A 23,105-nucleotide genomic window follows, 5' to 3' on the forward strand; every position below is an offset into this window, starting at 1 on the left:
TCGTCTGTCAGTCATTCTCTCTCCTCTTTCCTCCTTTTTTGCCCCCTCTTCATCTGGCGCTTTCTTCTCCCAGAAGAGCAGCTGCTGTCTTCTTGACTAATTTATATGTGCATATTAAATTAGTCGGGCGAGGCAAAAGTGTCGCGCTAGGCATTAGTTTACACCCTCCTTCAACCCTCCAGCTCCAAATGGCTAACACCTATACGACCCACACACACACACACACACAGCTGTTTCAATCTGTTGGCTTTCATTATTTAATTGCCACTCTTGGTAAATTTGTACGGCACACGAGGCGTATGCGCAATGCGGCTGGGAAATAATCAAATTTTGATGGAAATCTAAATGCATCCGAGTGAAATGTAGGCAGTTCTCTTCAATCTGCTCTTAAATACCATGTATATTTAAGTGATTTTATCAGCCTAAAATGTGTATTTAAATTTGTTTTTTTGTTTTTTGTAGCAACAATCTCTGAGCGACACAAGTGCCGCCAGCAGTGGCAAGGGCTCCAAATTCTTATTGCGTAAGCGTAAATCAAAGAAGACAACCGCAGCAGCCGCAGCAACAACAACTGAGGCCGCAACAACGGCCAAAAAGGGTGACAAAAAGGGTAAGTGGTTGCAAACTTAAGAATTTGCCAGCGAGCTGAATAAAATTTCGTTAACTTCTCATTGCTAGTTGACTAAAAACTATGTTACTTTTATTCTTATAAACAAAATTAATTCTAAAAAGAACACTTCTTTTTGGCAATTCAATGATTATAATACACAAATTTAGAATAATCCCAAAAGTATGCAACAATTTGAACTCCAGAAGTGGATGTATCATTTAAACTAAAGAGGAGATTTTAATCGCATATCGTTAATAGAGAAGTGTTATGATTTGCTTAAATTATTCAAATGAATTAATAAACTAATCTGCATTATTTATTACTTCACCCACAGCTATTGCCCAGCCGCAGCCTTCGATCAAGTGCGTCGTGGTGGGCGACGGAGCCGTGGGCAAGACGAACCTGATACTATCGTATCTGGAGAATCGCTTCAATCCGGAGCACATACCCACGGCATCAGACATTTATAATGGTGAGTTTTCAGCAGGTGTGGGGGGAGTCGCGTTGACGGCGTTCTTCAACAGGTTTCTCGATTCAAAAGGACCGCCATAACTTATAGCCACGCCTCTTTTTTATTTTTTTTTTATGGCGCCACCTTTGCGGCCTTGATTTCGATTAACGGAGATTCAAGAATTCGGCTGGGATTGGGCTCTTGCGCCCGCTGCTCGGCACGTATATGAATTTTTCATTCTGTTGAAAACCAATTTGTGAAATCTTTACCGAACTTTCCGCTTTCCGTGTGAAGGATGTGCCAACTGGATGGGCGGATGTTGGATCTGAATTTTCTGGCTGAGAGGTTACAGTTTTTCCGAAGCCGACTTTCACTGCCTCCGCATTTGGCTAGTGTGTGTGTTTTGTGCTATTCACGAATTTTAATGAACGGAAAATTGAAATTTGCGGTTATTCAAACCGAAGCAAACAGAATGGATGAGAACTTGGCTTTGTTTTTTTTTTCTGCCTCTTTCCATGTGCAATTGATTGAATTATGCTTAGCCCTTAGCTGATTCACCCCCCGTTACCCAGTTTCCCCCCTTGGTCCTTAACCCTTAATCATCGTGTCTGGCACTAGAGACTGCCGGCAGCCAGTTTAACCCCTCACCGGGCCCCTGGGGGCTGATTTTAATAAAATTTTGCATGAATTTGCACTTCTCAGCACGCTCGCTGGTTTCGGGAGCCGAAAATTGTGTTGCCTGCCAGTCAGTCAGTCAGAATGTTGGTGTTGTGTCCGTGTGTGTGTGAGTGTGTGTGCTTGTGTGAAGAGGAGGAGGATGAGTCCTGGCCAAATTCGCCCTGATAATCGTGGAATAATTCAACAGATTCAACTAGGTGTAGTACAGCGCTTTGCAGGCAAGTTGGGTGTTTTTTTAGTTGGGCTTTTGGCCAAATTTGTGCATCACTTTTTAAGCGCTTTTAAAGAAGATTCTAAGCTGGTGTCTTCTAAGGAATCTATGCTTAATTATGAAATGGATTATTCGAGGGACTACATAGAAATAGAAAGCTATTTAGTTTTAAATATATATTAACCTTTTTTAGTGTTAGAAAAAGATAAAAGTCTGCTCATCCTTTGTTGGTTAGCCTGTCCTTCTAATTGAATCGCATTTTTTGAGTTGAGGGAAATTGAAAGGATTGCGGCTTTATTTTTTGCGTGTTCAGATGGGAATAGAAACATTTTATTTAGACAGAAAATGCCAGAGATATCATTTGTTTCCTCGTTCCTTTTTTTTTTTGGATTCAGCTGCCTACACCAGCTGCTTTTGTCCCGCTGTCGTTTGTTAGGAATGAAATTACGCATACGCCGCGTGTCCCGCACATTTTCAGCCAGGCTTTTAGCAACAATTGGCCCCGGTCTGCGAATGCCAGGCATAGCTTGCTCTCAACTTTTCCTGGAATTTTCCCCTCCCTTTTGCCGCTTTTCCTGCCAGTTCTCCGCCGTTTTCCACTTGTGCTGCCATCTTTTTTATTCTTTTCTTGCATATTTTGCTTGGGGCCAAGACTTTGGCATAGTTCGGCCATTAGGCATAAGTTTGGGAATATAATTAAGGCAGGAGCTTGGCTAATTGACTTGCACTAAGTGCGTCAAATTGTTGAATTTATTACACAATCCGCATTTGATTATTATGCTAAGAAGACACAGGATGACTTGATCGCTAATTGACTGAGTGATTGTGCAATATACGTATGTATATATGTATATGCCTCAATCTGCGACTCAATTAGGTGTCAATAAGCTTGACTCAGCAGGAAAGAAGCGGCAAAAAGGCAGCTGAGCTGACTTTCTTTCTTCTCGCAATTACACAATTGCACACACACTTGCGCACTAACACACAACCACACATGTTGTGGGTGTGGGGGTATGGGGGTATGGGGGGTATGGCTTTTCCTTAACCGCTAACGATGTTCGCCTTTTGTCCCGACCTTCGTCATTGTCTGACTCTCCTTGCCAACGCACCACCCCACCCTCCTCAAGGATTCTCTTAGAGAATCGCTTCTGCTCACTTCACCTCACTTCACTTCAGTTGAGTTCACTGTTTTTGTTCTCGTTCGCGTAAAGCGATTTTCAGCTGAGCTGGCAAACAATTTCCCTTTTGTGAAAAGGAAAAGGAAAAGGGAATGGCATTGAATGCGCCCTGTGTACTCGTATTCCGGCATTGATTTCCACTTTTACACTTTTTGGCAGCTGAAATGGCCAAGAAATATACGGGTAACTAATAAAGCAACAATGAAGATGGTTCAAGGAAATTGCACAATGAAACGAGGGAAAAGTGATTGGGAATTTTACTTCTATTTCGGACAGTCGAAATGGGCACACCAAACATAAGAGGATTTGGAAAGAAACGAGGCCTGCAAAGAACCAGTAGGGATTTGTATAGCATTCTTCAAAAATAAATGTAATTATTATGCAGTAGACTAGATAATTCTAGAAACGAAGCAAGTACAGAACTAGCGAAAATTCATCTCTTGAATGTTGTAGGTCCCAGGGGTCGCCACAAAAATGTGCTCAAATTAAATGGGTTGCACGTTTTTTTTTTACTGAGCTCCATTACACCGAAAGTGGTATGAGTTTTAGGCCCAGAGATGAAGTCACATCAACGTCAGGCTTTTTCGTTGCCCCCAAAATGTATTCATGAATATCATACGTTGCACAAATTAAATTTATTTTACATGAGCCATGGGTCTGGCGACCTTCGCTGCTGCACCTGCTGAAAACCTACAAACCGACTACCTGCAACCTGCAGCCTGCTCCTACTACGTGCTGCATGTTGCATGCTGCATGCGGCTGGCTGATTAAAAATCCCCGAGCAGCGAAGCTGGGCAACTTTATTTACGCAGGCCAAACAGCCAGTGGAGGCGGATCAGAAGGCGGGAAAGGAGCAGGGCTCACAGAATGAAAGGTTGCCATGATTAACTTTTAGATAGGACATGGTCACAGTCCGGGGGTTGTTGCACGTAGAATGTAGAATGCTGGTTGTTGGCTGTTGGCTGTTGGCTGCGAGGTCAAATCTGCTTCGCGGGGCATGCAAAAAACAAACCAAGCTAAAACGAAGCCTCAGCACACTACAAACAATTTCGGGGCAATTGTGAGAGAATTAGTCAATCAATGTGAGGAAAAACATTGTAATCTATTGAATTTTTAAATACTGCTGCACTCCAAGTTAATTTTTTAAATCTTTAGGTCACTGAAAGCTTTAGTAACTTAATAATAAAATATATCATAGTGAAGCTTCTTCTAGTTTTTGCCAGTGTAAAATCTCTATAAACAGCGCTTACCCTTCGTCACTCTCCTGAGCATCATTCAAATCATTTTCGCCTGCGTTTAAATATGAATGTTCTTTGCACACATGGGAGGTGGCGGTAAAGTGGGTGGAAAATGGCAGGAGTTTCCCAGCACAGCGCTTTACTAATTCACTTGCTAGCTTGTGAACCTGCATTGTCGATGCTCGGCGCCCTCACTTTCCCATTTTCATTTCCCCAGACGCCTTTCCAGCTTAGTTCCAGTGGTGGTGGCAGAAATGACATCAATGCAATGTTGGACGTAATTAAACAGATGTTATTACTGAGCGGTGAAAAGCGGTATATGTATGTGCTGAAAAACAAATGTTTATTAACTGGTGATGGATTCAAAATGCTCAGTTTGATTGATTTATAAGTAACTATAAAAAACATTAGTAAGTCAATGTGTAACATATGCTTCACAGATATGTTAGGGAGTTTGGAATACATCAGAAGGAAATAATCCTTTTTATATTCCCAACAAAATTCTCAACTTGAAACTTGAAAACGGCTAGTTCCATTTATTATAAAACCGATTTAAGCCAAGAAATGCGAATGGAGAACTGAATGAATTGCCAAATTTGCAGGCATCCACAACTTTCCCACTACGTCTGTGTGTCTGTGCTTCCTTTTTTTATTTAAACTATCTGTGTGAGTCAAAGTGCTACCTGTGTCGTGTCACTGTGTGTGTCCACTACTGTGGTATGTGTGCGTGTGTGTGTGGGTGAGTGGGTGTTTGAGTGTGCGATGTGCTATGCCAAAAATTTGCACTTGCGTGGAGGGGACAACAAAAGGATTGGGTAAAGCATTTTAAATTAAATTCAATTAAATTCCAACAGCAAAATGCAATCACAAAGTGCGAGAAGAGAAAGGGCGACGCCGAGTGAGAGTAATTTACATATTTTGCAATTAAATTGCATCTGAAATCAGGCCAAAGTGAACCCACGCACCACGCACTCACAAATCAATTGATTGATTCTTTTGTAAATGCAATCGAAATGGTATAATATTGCATACAATGTGTGAGGTGAAAGCAAAGCATTTTGCATTGATAACTATAAGTACAAATTATCAAGGATATTCTCTTGCCATTGTATAATTATTACAGCCGATGTCAACGTTAACGAGAGTCCGGTGCACCTGACCATTTGTGATACCGCTGGCCAGGACACCTTGGATCCGCTGCGGGAGCTCTGCTATCCGGACAGCGATGTTTTCCTGCTCTGCTTTTCGGTGGTGAAACCGGAAACATTTCGGGCCATCAAGGCCAAGTGGGCACCGAAATTCGCCAAGACCAAGGCCGCCCTGATTTTGGTTGGCACCCAGGCCGATCTTCGCACCAGTCCCAATGTCCTCAACAAACTGCAGGTGAGTCGATGTTATGAACACTGATTTATTAATGCTTCTGCTGCCCGAGGGTGACTGAATCATTATTTATCTGGCTGCTGATTCAAATATTTATGAAATTCTGATTTGATTTCATCTGGCCCGGGAGCTGCTAACTTGATTTTCTTTTTCCGCATCCCTTTTTCCTGCAGACAAATGGCGAGGAAGCAATTTCATATGCAGACGCCTGGGATTTGGCAACAACAATTGGCGCAAAATACATTGAGACTTCGTCAGCCACACAGGTGAGTTGGTTAGTTAGCAAGCAGCCGAAAGAAAACGCGGAAAATCGTAACGAAATATATCATAAAAAAGGAAATATGATAAAATGAGGAATGCAAAGAGTACGTCATATTAATTAAAGGCAAGAGGCAGACAAGTCATTGCACCGCGACTCCGACTTCAATGCGGTTAAGTCGTGTAAACAGTTGAAAAAAAGTAAAGTATGGAATAATAGATACTCTCGAAAGAGGAAAGAAATCATAAATGTTTTTAAAATTTGATTCAACGAAAATACAGCAATTAAATCTTTTAACTTTTATAGTAGCCAACAGTTGATAATTTTACAACTAAAGAATATTATTTAAACGTAACTCCATTAAGGAGCATACCCTAATGACTGCAAAGGATAATCCGGCGGGAGAAGCCTCCTGGCAAAAGGAAAAGAAAAAAAAACACCGCCTGGCTAAATTCCGCAGGCAAAAGGAGGCACCCTCCTGTGGGACGCAGTTCGTCCTGCTCCTGGTCGGTTTTCATCCTTTTGAGTCGCCTTGTCACACGGCACAAACACACAGACACACAATAATCATAATTGTGCGGTTGTTAAGGGGGTGAGAGAGGAAAAGGAGAAGGTTCGGGGGAATCTCCTTGTTTGCCCCAACACTTCCGACTGAATGCAGTCGCTCCTGTCAGCCGTGCATTGCACTCTGCGTGGATTTCCCCGAAGGTAACAGCTTCTGCCACGCCCTTTCTGTTAACACAACGCCCACCGAGGGGGGTGTGTGTGTGTGTGGAGAAAGGGAAAGGATTCACAAAAGAAGGCGACAACGAAGATGAAGCGATTGCAACAAATTATAAAGCACTTGCCACCTCCCACCAGATGAGTATGGCGATAACGATGATGATGATGATGATGATGTCGACGATGATGGTGACAATTTGTTGTGCCAAGTGCTTCGCTAGTTGCTGCAAAATAGACAGCATAATATATATATACCATGATATATATAATATATAATATATATATAACCACGATTAAGTTGCAAAGCCGTCGGCGGGAAGAACTGTTTCAAATCAGGAAAAAAAGGCAGCCGATCCTTAGAGGAACAGAAACAGAGATATGTGATTAACTAATAATTAGCAAATAAGTAAGAGCAGAGGTAGTTTTCAAATAAACAAACCAATTAATGACAAAGAGTTAGTTAATTTAGCGAAATGTATTTTATTTGCCACACATCCAGCCAGACAATAGAATTAATTAGTGAAGCAAAAAATGAAGCAGAGAACTTTATTTGCGTGGCTTTATTGATTTAATTAAGCAGTGATTAATAACCATATTATTTCGTTCGCAGGACAAAGTCAAGGATGTGTTCGACACAGCCATTTGGGAAGGCCTTGTGCCCACCACCCTGCCGCCCACACCCTCGTTTTGGAGGAAACTATTCTGCCTGGCCTGAAAATCGATTGAAACTCAACTCAACAGCACGATCTATTAACTTTTTTTGATTCGTTTCATTTAACTAGTATTTATAGTACAGAGTTTTTTTTAAGAGATTTTCGTTTAGCAGTGCTTGCACACAGACTGATCTACACATAAACTAAAATAATCTACTTATAAAAAAAACAAAAAAAAAATAATGTTTAATGCCGAAACGAAGATGTTTTCATTATAGATTTTAAACTCTTACTCGTAATTATGTTCGTGGTTTTCTCTCATCATTATTACTCTTTTTTTTTTGCTTAATTATAGCCTTACACTATTTAAAACTTATTATCGCCCAGAATCCACAACTATGTTATATCATTCCATCCATGTTTAAGCATTACGTTTTAAGCAAATATTACAAATATTATATAACGAAGGCAGCATTAAATACAGAATTGAAACATATTCATCCAACAGACTTCGCACTGTTTTTTAAATAATGCGGCATTAGGCCATAAGTGCTGGCAAAAAGAATAATAATAATAACACGAAGGGCACTACGAGGGGTCGGATTCGAGAGCAGAGTCAACAAAAACAACATTAGCGTTTCAGCGAACTCCTGATTCTCGACTTTTCCAAGTAAACACACACACAGACAAACACACACCTACATGGGCACACTCACATGCAGGAGCATCTGGATGAAAAGTTGATGGGAAAACTGAAGGAAAAACATGTGAAGTTTGCATACCACGTATGGCGACATGGGAAAAACTATAGAAGTTACAAGAGACCATTTGGGAAATTGAAATATTTATTTTAAATATATGAAAAGGTAAAGTATTAAATGGAATTACAAGCATGCACGCTAGCAAAAATCTATAATGAGGAAAATATACTATTTTACATAAAATATATAAGTAATATAAACAAAAATCCAATTAGAAACCGACTTCTTAAAAAAATCTTCAAGTTGCAAGCAATGAATGCATAAATTCAGCATAAAAGTAGGCAACAATTTCTTTAAAAATAAAGATTCTACACCTTTTTCTGTGCTCTTTCTACTTTTCCCGCTGATGCTGATGTCCTGATTGTACAAACATTTTACATTGAGCTGGGCAAAAAGTGCAATATTCAAGGCACTGTAGGTGGAGGTCAACCGGGGTTAAACAGCCCGAGTAAGAGCAGCAGTAATAACCAAACTGACGGGCGGCAAGTGCAGTGTAAACATTTTCACATTGTCTGCCAAAAATCTGCCGAGCAAACAGTTAATGTGCCTGTCGACAGCAGCAGCAGCAGCAGCAGCAGTAGCAGCAGTGGCAACATGCCGCAAGTTGCCGCAGCAACATGCAACAGTTCGGTTTTTGCGTAGCACATAAAACTTGGAGATTCGGCAAGACGGCATTGCAGAGGCGGCCCATACAACAACAAAAAATCATAATAAATCAATAGCAGGACGAAGGAAACTTGGCCATGTCATGTTCGTAAATTTATGGCTACTTACAGGCGCACAAGCAATAAATACACAATTTATTAGACAAATATTTTGGGGCCAAGAAATTACGTATACGTATGTTTGGTCCTGCTAATGATGCATATCTCCACTTGGTCAAATGAGTCCTGTGACTCTCTGTGTGCGTGTGCTTTCGTGTTCGTCCTGTCCAGATGTCACTTCATTTTGAGGGCGTCCAATGAAATATTGAGCAGATCACAAGGCCTTCGGGGGCATGCCAATCGATTTGGGCCAAATATCCAACCGCTTACGATTAGTCCGGCGGCGGTCGAGTTGAAATTCAATTCAAGTTCCATAATGAAAAATGTGTCTATCGAACTGTTGAATGGGTTGAGCCCCTGCCTCCTTCTTTTCGCATTTCTCCATCTTATTTCGATTTTTGTGTTACTTTTCGTTGCTTTGTTTGCTACGTGCCAATAAAGAGCCGTGTGTGGAGTTGGGGCACGCGGCTATTTATGTGGGTCATTCACGCGCACGGGATGTGGACCGCAGCCGTAGCCCTTGTGCCCCCAGCCTTACATATGTGTGTGTGTGTAATTTACTTAGGAAAAGATACAGCAACGGATACGGATACATGTGGCACAGATACGCGGCTGGCGGACACGCCACTTGAACCCCTGATAGCGCCCGGTGACGGTCGCTGGGTTGCTTGGTCGGCAGGTCTTCGTGTGTAAGATGATACCCTGTAAACACTGGTGATAGTTCGTAGCATATGACCACTTGGACACTCAAGAAATCTAATAGCAATTTGTAGAGTTACTTCATTTCAGAAATCAGAATGAAATTTGTTAATATATGGGCTGGGAAGTCAAGTTTTTCAAGTTTGCATTTAATTGTTTATAAATATTTTAAGTGAAACACCGGGTATTGCAGTCACTAATCCGGGGATTCAACGCTTTCTGGGCTGTTTTCTAAACGCCATTGTTCCCCGCGGCAAGTTGAGAGCTCTTGCGATGAGGCTAAAACTTATAATCATGGCATCATCAACAAAATTATCGTTTTGCCACAGACGGCACACAAACACACACAAACACACAGACACACGCACACACACATGTGATGGGAAATGGAGGTCCTGCACAGATACACTCGCCATTTAAGAGCATAAAAGCGAGACGTGCTCGAAATGTGAATTACTCGTGCCCCAAAACCCACCCAAAAAACAAAAAAAAAAAAAAAAAAATCACACACACTTCGAGTGGCTGAGAGTGTGTGTGTGTGTGCGTGTGAGCGAGTTGATTTTGCTCTTTGGCTCCATTTTGGCTCATAACTTTAACTATTTTACACGAACCCAAGGAACATTTACTCGACTTTTTCCTTTGTTTTTCTTGCCCCTTATTTAGTCGCTTTAGTGCTCAGTGTTTTTTTTTTTTTTGGGTGAAGAAATTTGCGGATGAGGGTAGAGTTTTGTGGATCTGGCACCTTCAATATCTTTTCCTTCACTTCTTTCGGTTTTTTTCTGTTTTGGCAAATTAACAAGCCAGCAGGAGGGTGTGAGACGAGGCGTCAGCAGCAGTTTCAGCATCCCTTTTAAACATTGATTTCCTGGCGCCTAGGTACATGGAGTATTTCTACACTGCGAACAATTTAATGCTAGCAGGTGTGTTCAAATATTCGTAAAATTTCTTAAGCTTAAGCTTTTGCCATTTCCGAGTTAATATTTTCCCAGGTGTACAAATGTAATTGAAGCATCGAAGAAATCGCAATTCGCACGGACGCATTTCCTCGCAGAAGCAAACAACAAATAGAGATATATATATATATGTATATACACGTGTATATATGTATATTTGTAGATAAAAAAAAGTGAAAGAGGCGGATTATATGGGCGGGTGGTGAAAGCGCGGTGAAAAGTGGGCGCTGATGGAGATGAAGATACGACTGCTCCATTCAGCAGCTGTGAACGGTGAAAACCTTTTTGGCGCTAATTGCAATTACACGAAATATTATTTGCACACATTTCCAGCCAAAGCCGCAATCAGTGCGACAGAGAGGGTGCTTCTGCTAAAGTGAGAGAGAGAGATATATATATAGGCGGTCTGTGTGAGAATAAGCTAACAGTTTAATCAGTCGAACGAATGTTGAGCAAAATCCCAAGACCCCGAAACGAAGGCCAATCGTGGGGATCATCGAGCAAGGAGTGGCCCAAATGAGTGCTCTCAATTTAAATGTGGCAACTTAATGAGCTAAATGGACTGCCTGGAATAAGTGTTGTAAAATCGAATTACAACCTTTAACCAACTTATTTATATAGCTCCATTTTTAACCCTGATAGCTGCCCTTTAGATCGCATAAATAGACAAAATGCCAACAATGTCCAGGATCCATAATGGAATACGAACCCTTCACAGATTTGTTTGCCCGCCTCATCCATTTATTGGCGCACCCAAGTCAGCACCTGATACCCCCATTCACTACGCCACTGTCAAATTCAATTGCAGTTGCTATTCACAATTGTCTGGCATGTCGGCCGATAAGCCCACGGCATGGCACTCCAACCCCTTAACCCCTTGACCCCTATTCAATCCCCTATCCCCTTTGGGCCCACAAACAGCGTGCAATAAATCAAACATCAAAGCGATGAGCCAACTTGAAATGGACTGCAAATTTATGCAGCGACAGCTCTCAGTCCCGATCCCCGATCCCAAAAAAACCCGTTTCCCATTTGAATGGCAGATGGCGGAACAACAACAGGAGTAAGCAAATCAAAGGTTGGCACACCCTGGAATTCATAAATAAAATTTAAGAGCTTACAACCAAAAAAAAAAGGTTTGCAAACCAACAAACAGGCAAATTTAACATCAGTAAAATTCAGGCATTTAATGGACAACGATAAATGTTAGTTTAAGCAATCTAAAGAGAAACGTGCCTTTTTTTTGGATAAACTAAAGGGATATTTTTGTACCTAATCCAGATATGTCAGTTATCCATATGCAAATGAAAGTTTTCATTATAATTTGCCATATACGAGTACCTGTTTAGTTTATTTGCGCCTGTATACTATTTACATGCATGCGATAAAGTTGATTAAATGCAAAGTGGCAAACAGAATTTCATTCCCATTTTTTCATCCTCAACCTGTCGTTGAAAAATATTGAAAAACTTGAGGGGAAAACAGAAAAAAAACAAAAACGAACTGGGGGACACGCAAACACGAATACATTGTGAAAAACTCTGAGCGAGAAATAGCAGCACTATGAGATTTTACTGCTGATTCATTACATTCTGTGCAAATAGTTTTAAAGAGGTATTTATAATTGTAAAATAAATTTAGGAAATTTTTTTTTACAGTATTTAAGTGTATTTTTGAATATTCTAAAATCTTTGTTGCCAGTGCAAGCGGTCAGCAGCACATATTGCTAAAGTTATGAACAGGAAATGAAACGGAAGCTGACAATATTCTCCAACGACGATGAAATGCAGGTGATTCAGCTAGACCATTTCCATTGCAAGCACTTTTCGACCAACTGTGGATTTGTCTATCGGTGGTGACTCGTTGATATTGCTAGCAGCTGGTTAATTGGCCCAGAATGTTTCGCTATAATCGCCAACAACTGTTTTTGGTCGAGCTCTTCGTTTATTTTTGCAGAGGAATAAAAGCCATCGTAGGGCGTAACTGGCCCAACAGAAGGGTTTGTAATGGCCGAGGAGAAGCATCGTATGTTGTTCCAAGACCAGGATCCCGGTCAGGATCTGCAGAAACAGCGACCCATGTCCTTGTCGCCATCGGAACCGCCTACCTACGATAATGCAATGCAAAAGTCCGCGATTCAGGAGAGTTTGAACTACTCCACCGATCGTCGAAGAACTGTTTTTGCAGAACCCCAACATCTAAGGTCCAGGGTGGAGGAGATGCCTTTGCACCAAATGGAGGACGAGGTGAGCGTGCAATCGGAACGATTAGCAATGCCACCAGTGAGAAGTAAGTGCGATGTAACTGTGAACTGCACATTGCATCCATTGCATACTTCGCAATTTTCAATTGGTCAGATTTCTTTATCCTAAGCCCGCAACCCAAACTGGGTAACCAGGCGATGGACATCGTGTGCCCAGCTTGTGGTCAACGGGGAGTCACCCGTTTGAAGAGGTCACCTAATGCTCGGACCAACCTTTGGGCCATCTACTTGTGCACTTTTGGGTGAGTAGGGTATTAAAATTAGTTTTACAATTTTCCCTCTTTAACTAGGTTAACTCAGTTTCAACTACTTAACACTAAATATGAACAAAATGATGAGTAAACTTTCAAAAATGATGAAAGTGTATGAAATAGTGTCATTAGATAAAGTATCTTTCGAGTTACTTACCCAGAACTTTGAAATACTCATATCCGTATATATATATACATATATATATTTATTTTTGAGTTGGTGCTGCTGCGCTTGCTTGTTTCCGTATCTATGGAATGGCTGCCGGACAACGAATCATTACTGCTCCGTCTGCGAGATCTTCCTGGGCGCACATTATCCGCGGAGCTGCTGCTGCCGGCGGCTGTAGTCCGGAAATATCCAGCAGGATCGCAGCCCGGAATCCGGCCGCTAATTGTGAAAGTTTTCCGTGTGTGCGAATAAAGCTGAGTGGGCGGCACGCGCTTCTGACCACAAGGACTCGGCGCTTATTCGCTTGTAATGAGTAACGCAGTGCCGGACGCGGCCGGAAATTGTGCGACGTCAAATCGAATTGCCTACCTAAGCCCATCGTCCTGCGTCCTTCGTCCTCAATCCGCAATCCACAATCCTTCCACCACCGGCCATACACCATTACCATTGCCATGGTCTGAACTGCCCTGCCCTGTCGCCCAAATGATGCATAACTGGCCTAAACAAATTGCCTCATCATCACTCCGTTTCGCACATCCTGCCACCGAGAGCTGGTTGTTGTGGATGCTGCTCGTTATTTGGTACCCTGCAAAAAAGAGAGTATTCAATTTAAATACAGTTACTTAAATATAACAATAAAATTGTAAATATGTCTAAGAAACTATTATGAAAATGCACTGTAATTTAATTGGTCAAAAAGGAGTAAACAAATGGAATGCGATTTTTATATACCCCAAATCGAGAAGGGTGTCCCAGAATTTAAACCATCCGCCGTTGTTTGGCCTCCAGTTGCGCTTTTTTGTTTTCGAGGTTTCTGCCTATTTCAGTGCTTTGCGCGGCTTTGTTCAATTTTTGGACTGCAATTGGCCAGCGGTGGCAGCAAATTCAATTAGCGCCTCGTAGGTTGCAGCCTTCACTACAACATGGCCTTCGACGAATGGGCCAAAAACTGTTACTGAAAGCCCAGCTATGGATGGATTGACTAGGCGAGAGCTGCGGGGCCGCCGAGGAACAAAGAGCAGAGCTCGACAATTAGTCGGGTCATGGGGCCGCAACAACAATTATGGCCAAAAGAGCATTATGGCCGAGCGGTGGAATAATGTGCAAGCTAAAACTCAATCGCATCAAGTATACGCCGCTTTGTCCACGCGTCAGTTTATTGCTACTGCTGATGCTGGTGCTGCTGCTGTCGTAACAACAATAACAATAACAATAACAAAAACAAAGATAATCATACTTATAATAATGCGTAATGGTATAACAATGAAAACGAGGTGCCAACGGCAGTCCGTCCCAATAAGTTGGCCACTTTAATTAGATCAGCTTCTGCTCCTGGATGGTCTTCTGTTTTTGCGCCTGCCCATTAATGTCAGCAGTAAACAATGCGAATCATTGTGTTATTTCATTTTCCTATTAATAAAAGCGACTCTGCGTTTGCTGGGGAATGTGTATTATATTGTTTAGCGGAATTTGTGCTTTAATTTATGATTTTCTTTAAGTTATATGCAATTTTGATTATTCGTCAGTAGATATTTCAATTTTGGCCGACAGCAAATAATGCGATTCATTAACGATCAGGGATTGGATACCCTAATCGAATTTCAGTCAAAAGTCTTCATAATCCTAATTCGCTGAGTTATTAGAAAATTCCCAATTTTGCCCAAAGCCGTTTTTCCCAATTTCTGCCATAAAATAATCAGTTTTTTTACGAAAACTTTTAAAATAATTGTCTGTATATGGAATGTCATACCTCGTTGAGCTCGTAATTAAATTTCCAATCAAACTGTGTTCAAAAATGCAAATTCTATTTTTTGGCCATTTTTTGCAAATTTTGATGATGTTACCCCTTTCTAAAAATGCAAAAATTGACCCAAAAATTAATTTTTCTAAATTCTTCAAAAAGTTATAGGGATTGTTAGCACTGGTAAATAGCTGCTCAAAACAGTTATTCTTTCTTCTTTATCAGCATTTTTAGCCAAGTTATGGTGGGAACCCCTCCAAAATAAATACGCATTTTATAAATAATTAAGGCAATTAAGGTTTTAAAGTAAAAGCTTCACAAATTTTTATTTATAATTATAGGGGCGGTAAATGAAGTAGTAATTGTTCAAAGGATAACGCTTTAATTCGATTTCGTACGCAGATTGTAAAGAAAGAGTAGTCGACTGAAATTCTAAAAAATTCACATCTAAGGAACATTTTGACCTGCCATATGTGAACTGTCAAAACAATACTTCTTTATTGAGACGTTACAAAGTGAGCTAGTAAGAAATCGTAGCTGTCACAGAAAAAAACCTGTCTACATTTTTTGATTCTTCTTTTTGCGTAAATAAAAAAATGTCGGCCTCTGCATCGGAATCAACTTCTCCGCCTGGGGATGGTGACGGTAATCTTGTGCTTTGCATGGTATGCGGTGCCCCCTTCCAGAGTACGCAGGATTGCCTTGCCCACGCGCTGCTCAAGCATGGCAGCAAGCTCCAGAAGCAACTGCGAAAGCGATTGAACGCCATTACCACGATATTAAACAGCGCACAAAGCCAATCCGAACGCCATGAGCTGCGGGAGGCTCTCGAGAAGTCCAAGCCCGGCGGGCACCTGCGCACCGTATTGAATATCTTTGCTGTTGATCTCGAAAAGATGAAAACCTGCTTCGAGCACGTCCGCAACTGCATAGAGAAGGAGATGAAGGGCAAGGTTAGGGTGTTCCCCTTTGGTTCACTGGTTACAGGCTTAGCATTGAAGGAGAGCGACCTCGATTTGTTTGTGGAGCCCAACGGCAACCAGCCACCATTGTGCCATCAGTATCTATACAACAGGACTTCATACTTTTTACGAAGTTCCAAATGCTTTGCAGATGTAAACACCATTCGTCATGCCAGCGTGCCCATCATTAGATGTAAGCATCAGCTCACCGGACTGAACATAGACTTCAATATGTCAAATCCGAATGGCATATTTAACTCCCGATTTGTGGGCGAACTGATGCTTCGCAATGAGCGGATACGCGAGCTCAGCTTATTTTTGAAAATCTGGGCCAAGAAGCTAAAATTGATTTGCAATGGCGGCATGACAAGCTATTGCTTAATATCCTTGATCATCGTAAACTTGCAAGTGAATCGAATAGTTCCATCCGTCAAACAGCTCCAGTCACTCTGTCCACCGGTTATTTTGTCGGGCGTTAACTTTGCCTACAGCCTGGACCTAACGCCGCCGATTACAGAACGGCTCACCACGCTGGATTTACTTAAAAACTTCTTCATATACTACAGCACTGTCAACTTTGACAAAAGTTTATTGAGTCCGTTTCTGGGCGGCTGTGTGGACAAGGAGACAACACTGGGCATACCAGGAGGATTTCCCGAGTACGATGAGCAACAGAAGCTCGTGCATGATGCAACAGGTGAGCCGCCACACGCTTTCCAGCTGGATAGAGTTATGTGCGTACAGGATCCCTTCGAGCTGAACCGCAACGTGGCCAAATCAGTGTCCATTGCAAATTTATTTTACTTTAGACAATGCCTAGTCCTGGCTGCTCAAGCATGCAGCGATCAGGAACTAACTTCGCAACCAGAGAAGCTATACGACTACCTATTATTTGGCCTGGCGGATAAGTTAGTAGCCGACAAGATAGTGGCAGATAAAAGATGGCAGATTCAATGCCAAATTGAAGACAGATCTTAATGACTTACACTTTTCACACATTCAATTACTTGAATTTACAATATCACTATAGACTAAACTAATACACTAAACTAATAAACTAAACTAATAAAGTTGACTAAACTTTTTCTTGGCAAAAGTCTCTTGGAGCAGGGAGACATTATTTACAAGGGCAACAAAGCTTACTTAAATCATTTACAAGGGTGTGTCTGAATAATAAAGAAGTTATAATTGATGCCCAGTTATCCAGCGCGTCTGAAGAAGGTCTGATCGTGACAGCGCCACTGTGGTTCAAAGCACTCATTAAGATCCTGCGTCTATTCGTGCGAAAGAAGCTGCGCGAGCGAGTGTTCCCTGTATCGGTGCCCCAATTGGCGCTGCACGTGCCGCGCAAGACGCTGCCCCTTCAGTTGGGTGGCACGCTGGAGGTCGATCGCGACACATCGTTGCTCAGCTGCCGCCAATCGATGATGAATCGTGAGGACAAGCTGCTGGCCAATATCATGGATGTGAGCGATGGATCCGGATCCAGTTCAGAAACTGGATCAGAAATTGTGTCCAACAATCAAAAAACCAGGATAATCAGCGCCGTCCACCAGTGGGGCGATAATAATACCGCGGACAACAACAGTACCATCACGTACGCCACCACAGCTGCTGGAGCAGCTAACGGCGCCACCACCAATGGGGGCAGAGAGTTTTTGAACCCGCCCAGCAGCGCCTCATCCGACATGAGTGTCGATGATAGTCTCGTTGGTCAGGAGGGGATTCCAAGTCCATTCATCAGATTGTCCAGATGATGAAGCAGGGCGGACTCCGTGGTCTGATTGAGGAGTACGCGGTCATTCGGAATAGGCCGCCCGAGGGCACCTTCTGGCATTCGAGGTAGGTCAAATGAAATCTTCATTCTAGACCACTGATAATTAACGTTCCTATATTCTCGCAGAATGCATGCCAATCTGACCAAGAATCGCTTCGCAGACGTCCTCTGCTACGATCAATATCGAGTGGTTCTGACACACGAAGACGGCGACGAGGCGTCGGATTACATAAATGCGAACTTCGTCGATGGCTACAAAGAAAATAGTGCCTATATAACAACTCAAGGTAAGCGATGATGACACACTTAATCATATGCATAAACTATATGCTAATGGAGTTAACTCCGCCAGGTCCACTACCAAACACATGCAAGGACTTTTGGCGCATGATCTGGGAACAACATTGTTTACTTATAGTGATGACGATGCGCGTGGTGGAGCGCGGATGTGTGAAATGCGCCCAGTACTGGGAGCCGACTGAAGAAGGCTCCTTAGAGTTTGGCGACTACCATGTGCGAACAATTAGCGTTGAGTGCAACGAGGGCTACATGGTTACCTCGTTAGAATTGAGAAACATAAAGGTGAAGCTTTCTTTATAGTACAACGATAGCGAATATTATTAGAATCACTTTGTCATTTCGCCAACAGACAGACGAAGTTCGCAATGTCTCACACTGGCAGTTCACCAGCTGGCCGGACTATGGCATTCCCAGCTCGGCCATGACCATGCTGAACTTCGTGCAGAAGGTGCGTGAGAAGCAGGCGCAGGTCCTCGAAGGACTGGTCGACACCTGGGCGGGTCATCCCCTTGGACCGCCCATTGTGGTGCACTGCAGTGCAGGCATTGGACGCTCAGGTGAGTCGCCAACATTGTAGACAATCCACGCCAGATTGACTGACTACCAAAAACTCTACACAGGTACATTCATCACCCTGGCCACTTGCATATCGCGCCTGGAGGACGTGGGCACGGTGGACATACGTGGAACCGTTGAAAAGATCCGCTCGCAGCGAGCCCACTGTCTTCAGATGCCCGAACAGTACGTGTTCTGTCACCTGGCCCTCATCGAATACGCATATTCGCGTGGAATGCTAAAGCCGGCCGATCTGGCTGGCTTCGATCAGCATGAACCGGACTCGGAGCAGGCTAATACTACCAACACAGTCCTTGGACCGGAAAACGGAAGAGGAAACAACTTGTATACAGAATAATTTTATGCTTTACCATTGCAAATTGGAGTTGCAACTTTCTTCGACTAGATGTTAGTCTTGATATGATATAATATGATATATATGATACGAGAGAAACGATGGGGAGCACAAATAGATCCAGAGACACGGACGAGGGAGATGAAGTTGTGGGGAGTAGAGTTAATCTATTATTTTTTTAAATATTAATACATACCAAGCAAAAACATAATAAAACATTACATAAATTAAATTTAAAGTAAGTGACAAATAGCCAAAAATAAAGGGAGTTATTCGGATCGGGGTGTGGCAACCTTATCTTATAGCTTTCTAGCTTGTAGAGTGCCTTGAGTTCAATACCCATAAAAAAGGATGTTATATTGTCCAAAATCCTAATTCTATTGCCAATAGATAGACTTTAAGGATATTCTGTACTCGATGATTCAGATGACAGGCGGCAGCAGTATCAATGGGGCTGGACACCAACAAAACTGTAGTGCAAGGATTACAGAGGGATCACTGCAAACCTAAAAGAAGGATGTTTCCCAGGATGCGAATCCGCCGGCGTCGTTTTGATCAAATCTAACTTTATTCCATCTAGTTGGCGTGGGGTTTGCCGTACACGTATACAGCTAGCAATTCGGTTATTCGAACCCCATTCGTCACTTGGTACAGTTGTAAGACACATCAGATTATTTAAAATTCTTACAAATAAAAGTAAAAAGAAATATTACAGTTCAACAAATAAATACCATATTAAACTCCCCTCTCCTTTTCTTTTCAGAATTTCATAAAATAATCTCCAATATTCTATAGAAAAAAGGAAAATGGCTTTGATCAATCCATTTTTTGAATTTGTGGCTACATACCGTAGAGAACATCGAGACCTAAAACAACAACACGCAATCGTTTCTAGAGCAGCGATTTTGTGGAAGGCTTTAACGGATTCAAAGAAATGGCGCTACCGGAAGAGGGTACGCATTCATTTTTTAATTGAACATTCATATCATGGAGATTATTAATTTGTATCATTTCAAGCCATCGTTGAACGCCTGAGGCGCCTAAAAATTGCTAATAAAAAAAGCCAGAAAAAACCGATAACGACCGTGATGCAGACGATGCACCCGGTGGCCCCGAAAGAGTAGAGATTTCAAGCGCAATGCTGCCTGCTTTTCAAAATTCACAGCTTTGCATTCGTTATACCAAATTAGCATTTTATGCACTGCTTTTGTTTTTATTGGTTTGGAAATTATCATCCTTTGTCTTTTTAGTGAACAAAATAATCAGTTTTTTGTCAGAAGATTCCAAATAAAGGTTCAAATATAGAATGTCATACCTCGTTGAGCTCGTAACAAAATTTCCAATAAAACGATGTTTAAAACTGGATATTTAAATTTGTTTCCATTTTTTGCAAATTTTGATGATGTTACCCTTTCCAAAAATGCAAAAATCTAACCAAAAATTAATTTTTCTTTTTGCTTTACGACTATTTTTGGTCAAGTTATGATGTAAAATCAATTCGTAAATTTACATTTTTGTCAAAAGGCCGTTTCCAGTGTTCTCATTTGTAATAGCAGCCGTAGGTCAGCTGAAAAACAAATATTTAATGCTTCCTCAGTCCATCGATTGATTTAATTATTCGCAGCTGAAAATTGCTGTTCGCTATCAATATCTGAACGACAGACGGATTTACCTTTGCATATTCCATGCTATTTTGCAGTAATGCCGCCTTCTCTGGCATTGCAGTTGCATTTTTTTAAGCTCCAATATGCTGGGATATTCAGGAATATTTCGTGGATATTTGCTCGTCGTCGATGAGTCGTTAACGCAGCTGCAGCTGCAGATACAGATACAGATACAGACGCCCAAACTCCCAAAAGGGGCGAGCGCTAATCAAATTACCACACAGCCGCGCAAATCAACTGCAAAATGTTTTAATTAAGAGCGGAAGAAAAGGCGGCGGGGTGGGGCATGAACGAATGCCAAATACTGAATACGAATACGAATTGGGCAAATTGCGAAATTGCAATTGCAATTGCGATGCAAATCGACGCCCCGATCCGCCAACAACAGCAACAGTTAAGCCCAGCAGCAACATCAGTGTCCGCCCGTAATCGCGGCCCAAATGGCAGAAGCAACAGTAGCAGTAACGGCAGTGGCAATCATGTCTAACTGTTCTTGATCCGCGGGACCACGGGTCACAGGTCACACTGCTGCAACAGTTGCTGCCAGTAGCGACAAGTGCAGCAGCTGCACACAACAATGGAACTATCATTTTTGACAAGCCGCCGGCTTAGATGCTCTAATTTCATTTTATTGAGCTTCCTTCTACTTGTTAAATGTTTTAAATCAACTTGTAATTTTCCATAATCCAATTTAAGTTACAAAATCGACTAGTAAACAGGCAACATCAATTGATCAGTAGCAGCAACAGATGCGGATTCTGTCTACTAGGAACGATTTTGAAAAACACCAACCAACACGGGGCATGCAATTTCGATTTGCCCAATGGCCATTAACCATTATCCATTATCCCGTTTTTGCCGGACAAGTCGCCCCATTTCCCACTGCCTATTCGCGAGGGAAGCCCCCACCCTCACGGCCTGTGGAAAAGCAGCCCCGCTCGAAAAACTTGCGTCACGTAGCCAAGCAAATGAACTGCAACTGACTTCTGGCAACTGCAACTGCCGCGCACCTTTGCGCCCCCTTTTGTGATTTCAGATTTGCCGAAAGGCGCAGGCGTCGGGCGACACACAGGACTCGAAGTCGAACTCGTAATAGGACTCGGATTTCGCCGATTGCTAGCCCCATTCACCAAAACAGAAGTTCGGCTCCTGACGGCATGTGCGGCATGTTGCAAGTTGGCAACTGTCGACTGACAAGGCTATATGAGTGTATGGCAGCGCATTTGGTGGCTCAATTGCGCCTCGCACGTTGGCCAGGCAGCAGGTCCTTGCGGCAACAACCGACAGCGGCTAGAATCGGCAACCGAAAAACCGAAAATATCCTTCGTGGCCGGCTCGCGAACTACGCGTAGTAAGAACTGAACTGAACTGAACTGAAAGACAACCGAACTCGCAAAATACGGAGACTTTGCCGGTTCGATTGTGTGTGCTGTTTGTTTCTTTTTTTTTGCCAGTGCTTTCTCGCAGTTGTTGTCGTTGGGGAAGGAAGAGGGTCCTGTATCCTATATCCCATATCCTGCAGCCTGCTGTTCAAGTACAGTATCCCCCCGGCGAACCGCGTGTTATTTCCGCTTCCGTGTGCGTGCAATTAGTGGGCGGCATGGCGGCGCAGAGCCGCCGCTACAAAAATCGCAGGCCCAAATGCTCCAAGACAATGTCACTGGCGGCACTGATTTTGGGTCTGGTGGGTCTAACGATGGTAACCCTGGCAGCCGGAAATGACGCCATTTCCGCGCCGAAAGCGGGCAAGGATCTGCAGCAGCAGCAGCAGCAGCGCCATCAGCGGACATCGCAGATTGAAGATGATGGCGGAGCGCGACCGGACAAGGATTTTGACTTTGCCGCCTATGTGAATGGTGAGTGTTTGTATGGATACTTTTCCCGGGGGTGATTCTCCTTTTTTTTTATCGGGTGCACTGCACTGACCACTCTAAAATTCAACAATCGACAGACGACTCAATCACTTTCGCTTCCGCTGTCGCAGTTGGAAAATGGAAATTAGCCTGCCAAGTCTCCACAGAGAGTTAGAGACGCAGCCAGAAAAGCAATTTGAGTGCTCTAAGTAGTCGCAAAACAATTGAGTGCGTTTGGCTGTGCCAGTTTCAAGCTTTTTGCCGCAAGTATATTTAATTTGATTGGAAAACTTGGTCATAAGTGTAAGGGGAAATCGGCTATAATGGCAGCGGTGTGTGGATAATTGAATCAAGCACTTTGTATTTCTAAGCAGCAAGGGAGCATTTAGCAATTATTTTCAATTGGAAATTGTGGTATATTGCAAAGTCAGATATTACACACTAAATACACAAAGGACAAAAGTAACTGAATTCAATTAACAAAGTTGTTCTGTGTTGATTTAAACCTTTTCAGCGTAATTTATAGATCAATGAAAAAATCATCAATCAAGAAAATTCATTTCACTTCTGTAATTGAATTTTCTTAGATTTTCTTATTAGCAAAATTATGGATAAAATTTGAGATTCATTTAGCTTAATTTCTTTGATTAATTAAAA

General features: G+C 42.3%; 4 protein-coding genes and 1 pseudogene across 5 annotated transcripts in view; all 5 read left to right on the forward strand.

The window, feature by feature from the left end:
• Nucleotides 1-7,890, forward strand: part of LOC117148592 — a 47,578-nt gene extending 39,688 nt beyond the window's left edge. The window contains exons 5-9 of the mRNA XM_033316070.1: nt 463-610; nt 945-1,082; nt 5,490-5,749; nt 5,920-6,012; nt 7,339-7,890. Of these exons, the coding sequence (XP_033171961.1) occupies nt 463-610; nt 945-1,082; nt 5,490-5,749; nt 5,920-6,012; nt 7,339-7,443 (744 nt within the window). The 3' untranslated portion in view covers nt 7,444-7,890. The remainder of the gene's footprint in view (nt 1-462; nt 611-944; nt 1,083-5,489; nt 5,750-5,919; nt 6,013-7,338) is intronic.
• Nucleotides 7,891-12,361: 4,471 nt separating this feature from the next.
• Nucleotides 12,362-13,659, forward strand: LOC117148594 (lipopolysaccharide-induced tumor necrosis factor-alpha factor homolog). 2 transcript variants are annotated; one of them, XR_004459903.1, is made up of 3 exons: nt 12,362-12,847; nt 12,932-13,063; nt 13,290-13,377. XR_004459903.1 is itself a non-coding variant. In XM_033316072.1 (3 exons), the coding sequence occupies exons 1-3, from the start codon at nt 12,565-12,567 to the stop codon at nt 13,417-13,419; spliced, it is 561 nt and encodes a 186-aa protein (XP_033171963.1). In that variant the 5' UTR covers nt 12,365-12,564; the 3' UTR covers nt 13,420-13,659. The 2 variants fall into 2 exon arrangements, 1 of the variants encoding a protein (XP_033171963.1); XM_033316072.1 differs by having other exon boundaries at nt 12,365-12,847; nt 12,916-13,063; nt 13,290-13,659.
• Nucleotides 13,660-15,563: 1,904 nt separating this feature from the next.
• Nucleotides 15,564-16,922, forward strand: LOC117148593 (terminal uridylyltransferase Tailor-like). The gene has a single exon (XM_033316071.1). It carries the CDS (start codon nt 15,579-15,581, stop codon nt 16,920-16,922), a length of 1,344 nt encoding a protein of 447 aa, XP_033171962.1. The 5' UTR covers nt 15,564-15,578.
• A 213-nt stretch (nt 16,923-17,135) lies between these two features.
• LOC117147125 lies at nt 17,136-20,254 on the forward strand (annotated as a pseudogene).
• A 1,567-nt stretch (nt 20,255-21,821) lies between these two features.
• Nucleotides 21,822-23,105, forward strand: part of LOC117148591 (probable serine/threonine-protein kinase kinX) — a 37,511-nt gene continuing 36,227 nt past the window's right edge. The window contains exon 1 of the mRNA XM_033316069.1: nt 21,822-22,451. Within this exon, the coding sequence (XP_033171960.1) occupies nt 22,196-22,451 (256 nt within the window). The 5' untranslated portion in view covers nt 21,822-22,195. The remainder of the gene's footprint in view (nt 22,452-23,105) is intronic.

This window comes from Drosophila mauritiana, chromosome X (genome assembly GCF_004382145.1).
Source record: "Drosophila mauritiana strain mau12 chromosome X, ASM438214v1, whole genome shotgun sequence".
NCBI classification, from domain to species: Eukaryota; Metazoa; Arthropoda; class Insecta; order Diptera; family Drosophilidae; genus Drosophila; species Drosophila mauritiana.

What these genes read in the sequence shown, in the direction of transcription:
- LOC117148594 (XM_033316072.1), top strand. Translation starts at nt 12,565, where the DNA reads ATGGCCGAGGAGAAGCATCGTATGTTGTTCCAAGACCAGGATCCCGGT. An exon ending in AGCAATGCCACCAGTGAGAA is followed by an intron (nt 12,848 to 12,915) that starts GTAAGTGCGATG and finishes TCAATTGGTCAG; the next exon opens with ATTTCTTTATCCTAAGCCCG. An exon ending in ATCTACTTGTGCACTTTTGG is followed by an intron (nt 13,064 to 13,289) that starts GTGAGTAGGGTA and finishes TTTATTTTTGAG; the next exon opens with TTGGTGCTGCTGCGCTTGCT.
- LOC117148593 (XM_033316071.1), top strand. Translation starts at nt 15,579, where the DNA reads ATGTCGGCCTCTGCATCGGAATCAACTTCTCCGCCTGGGGATGGTGAC.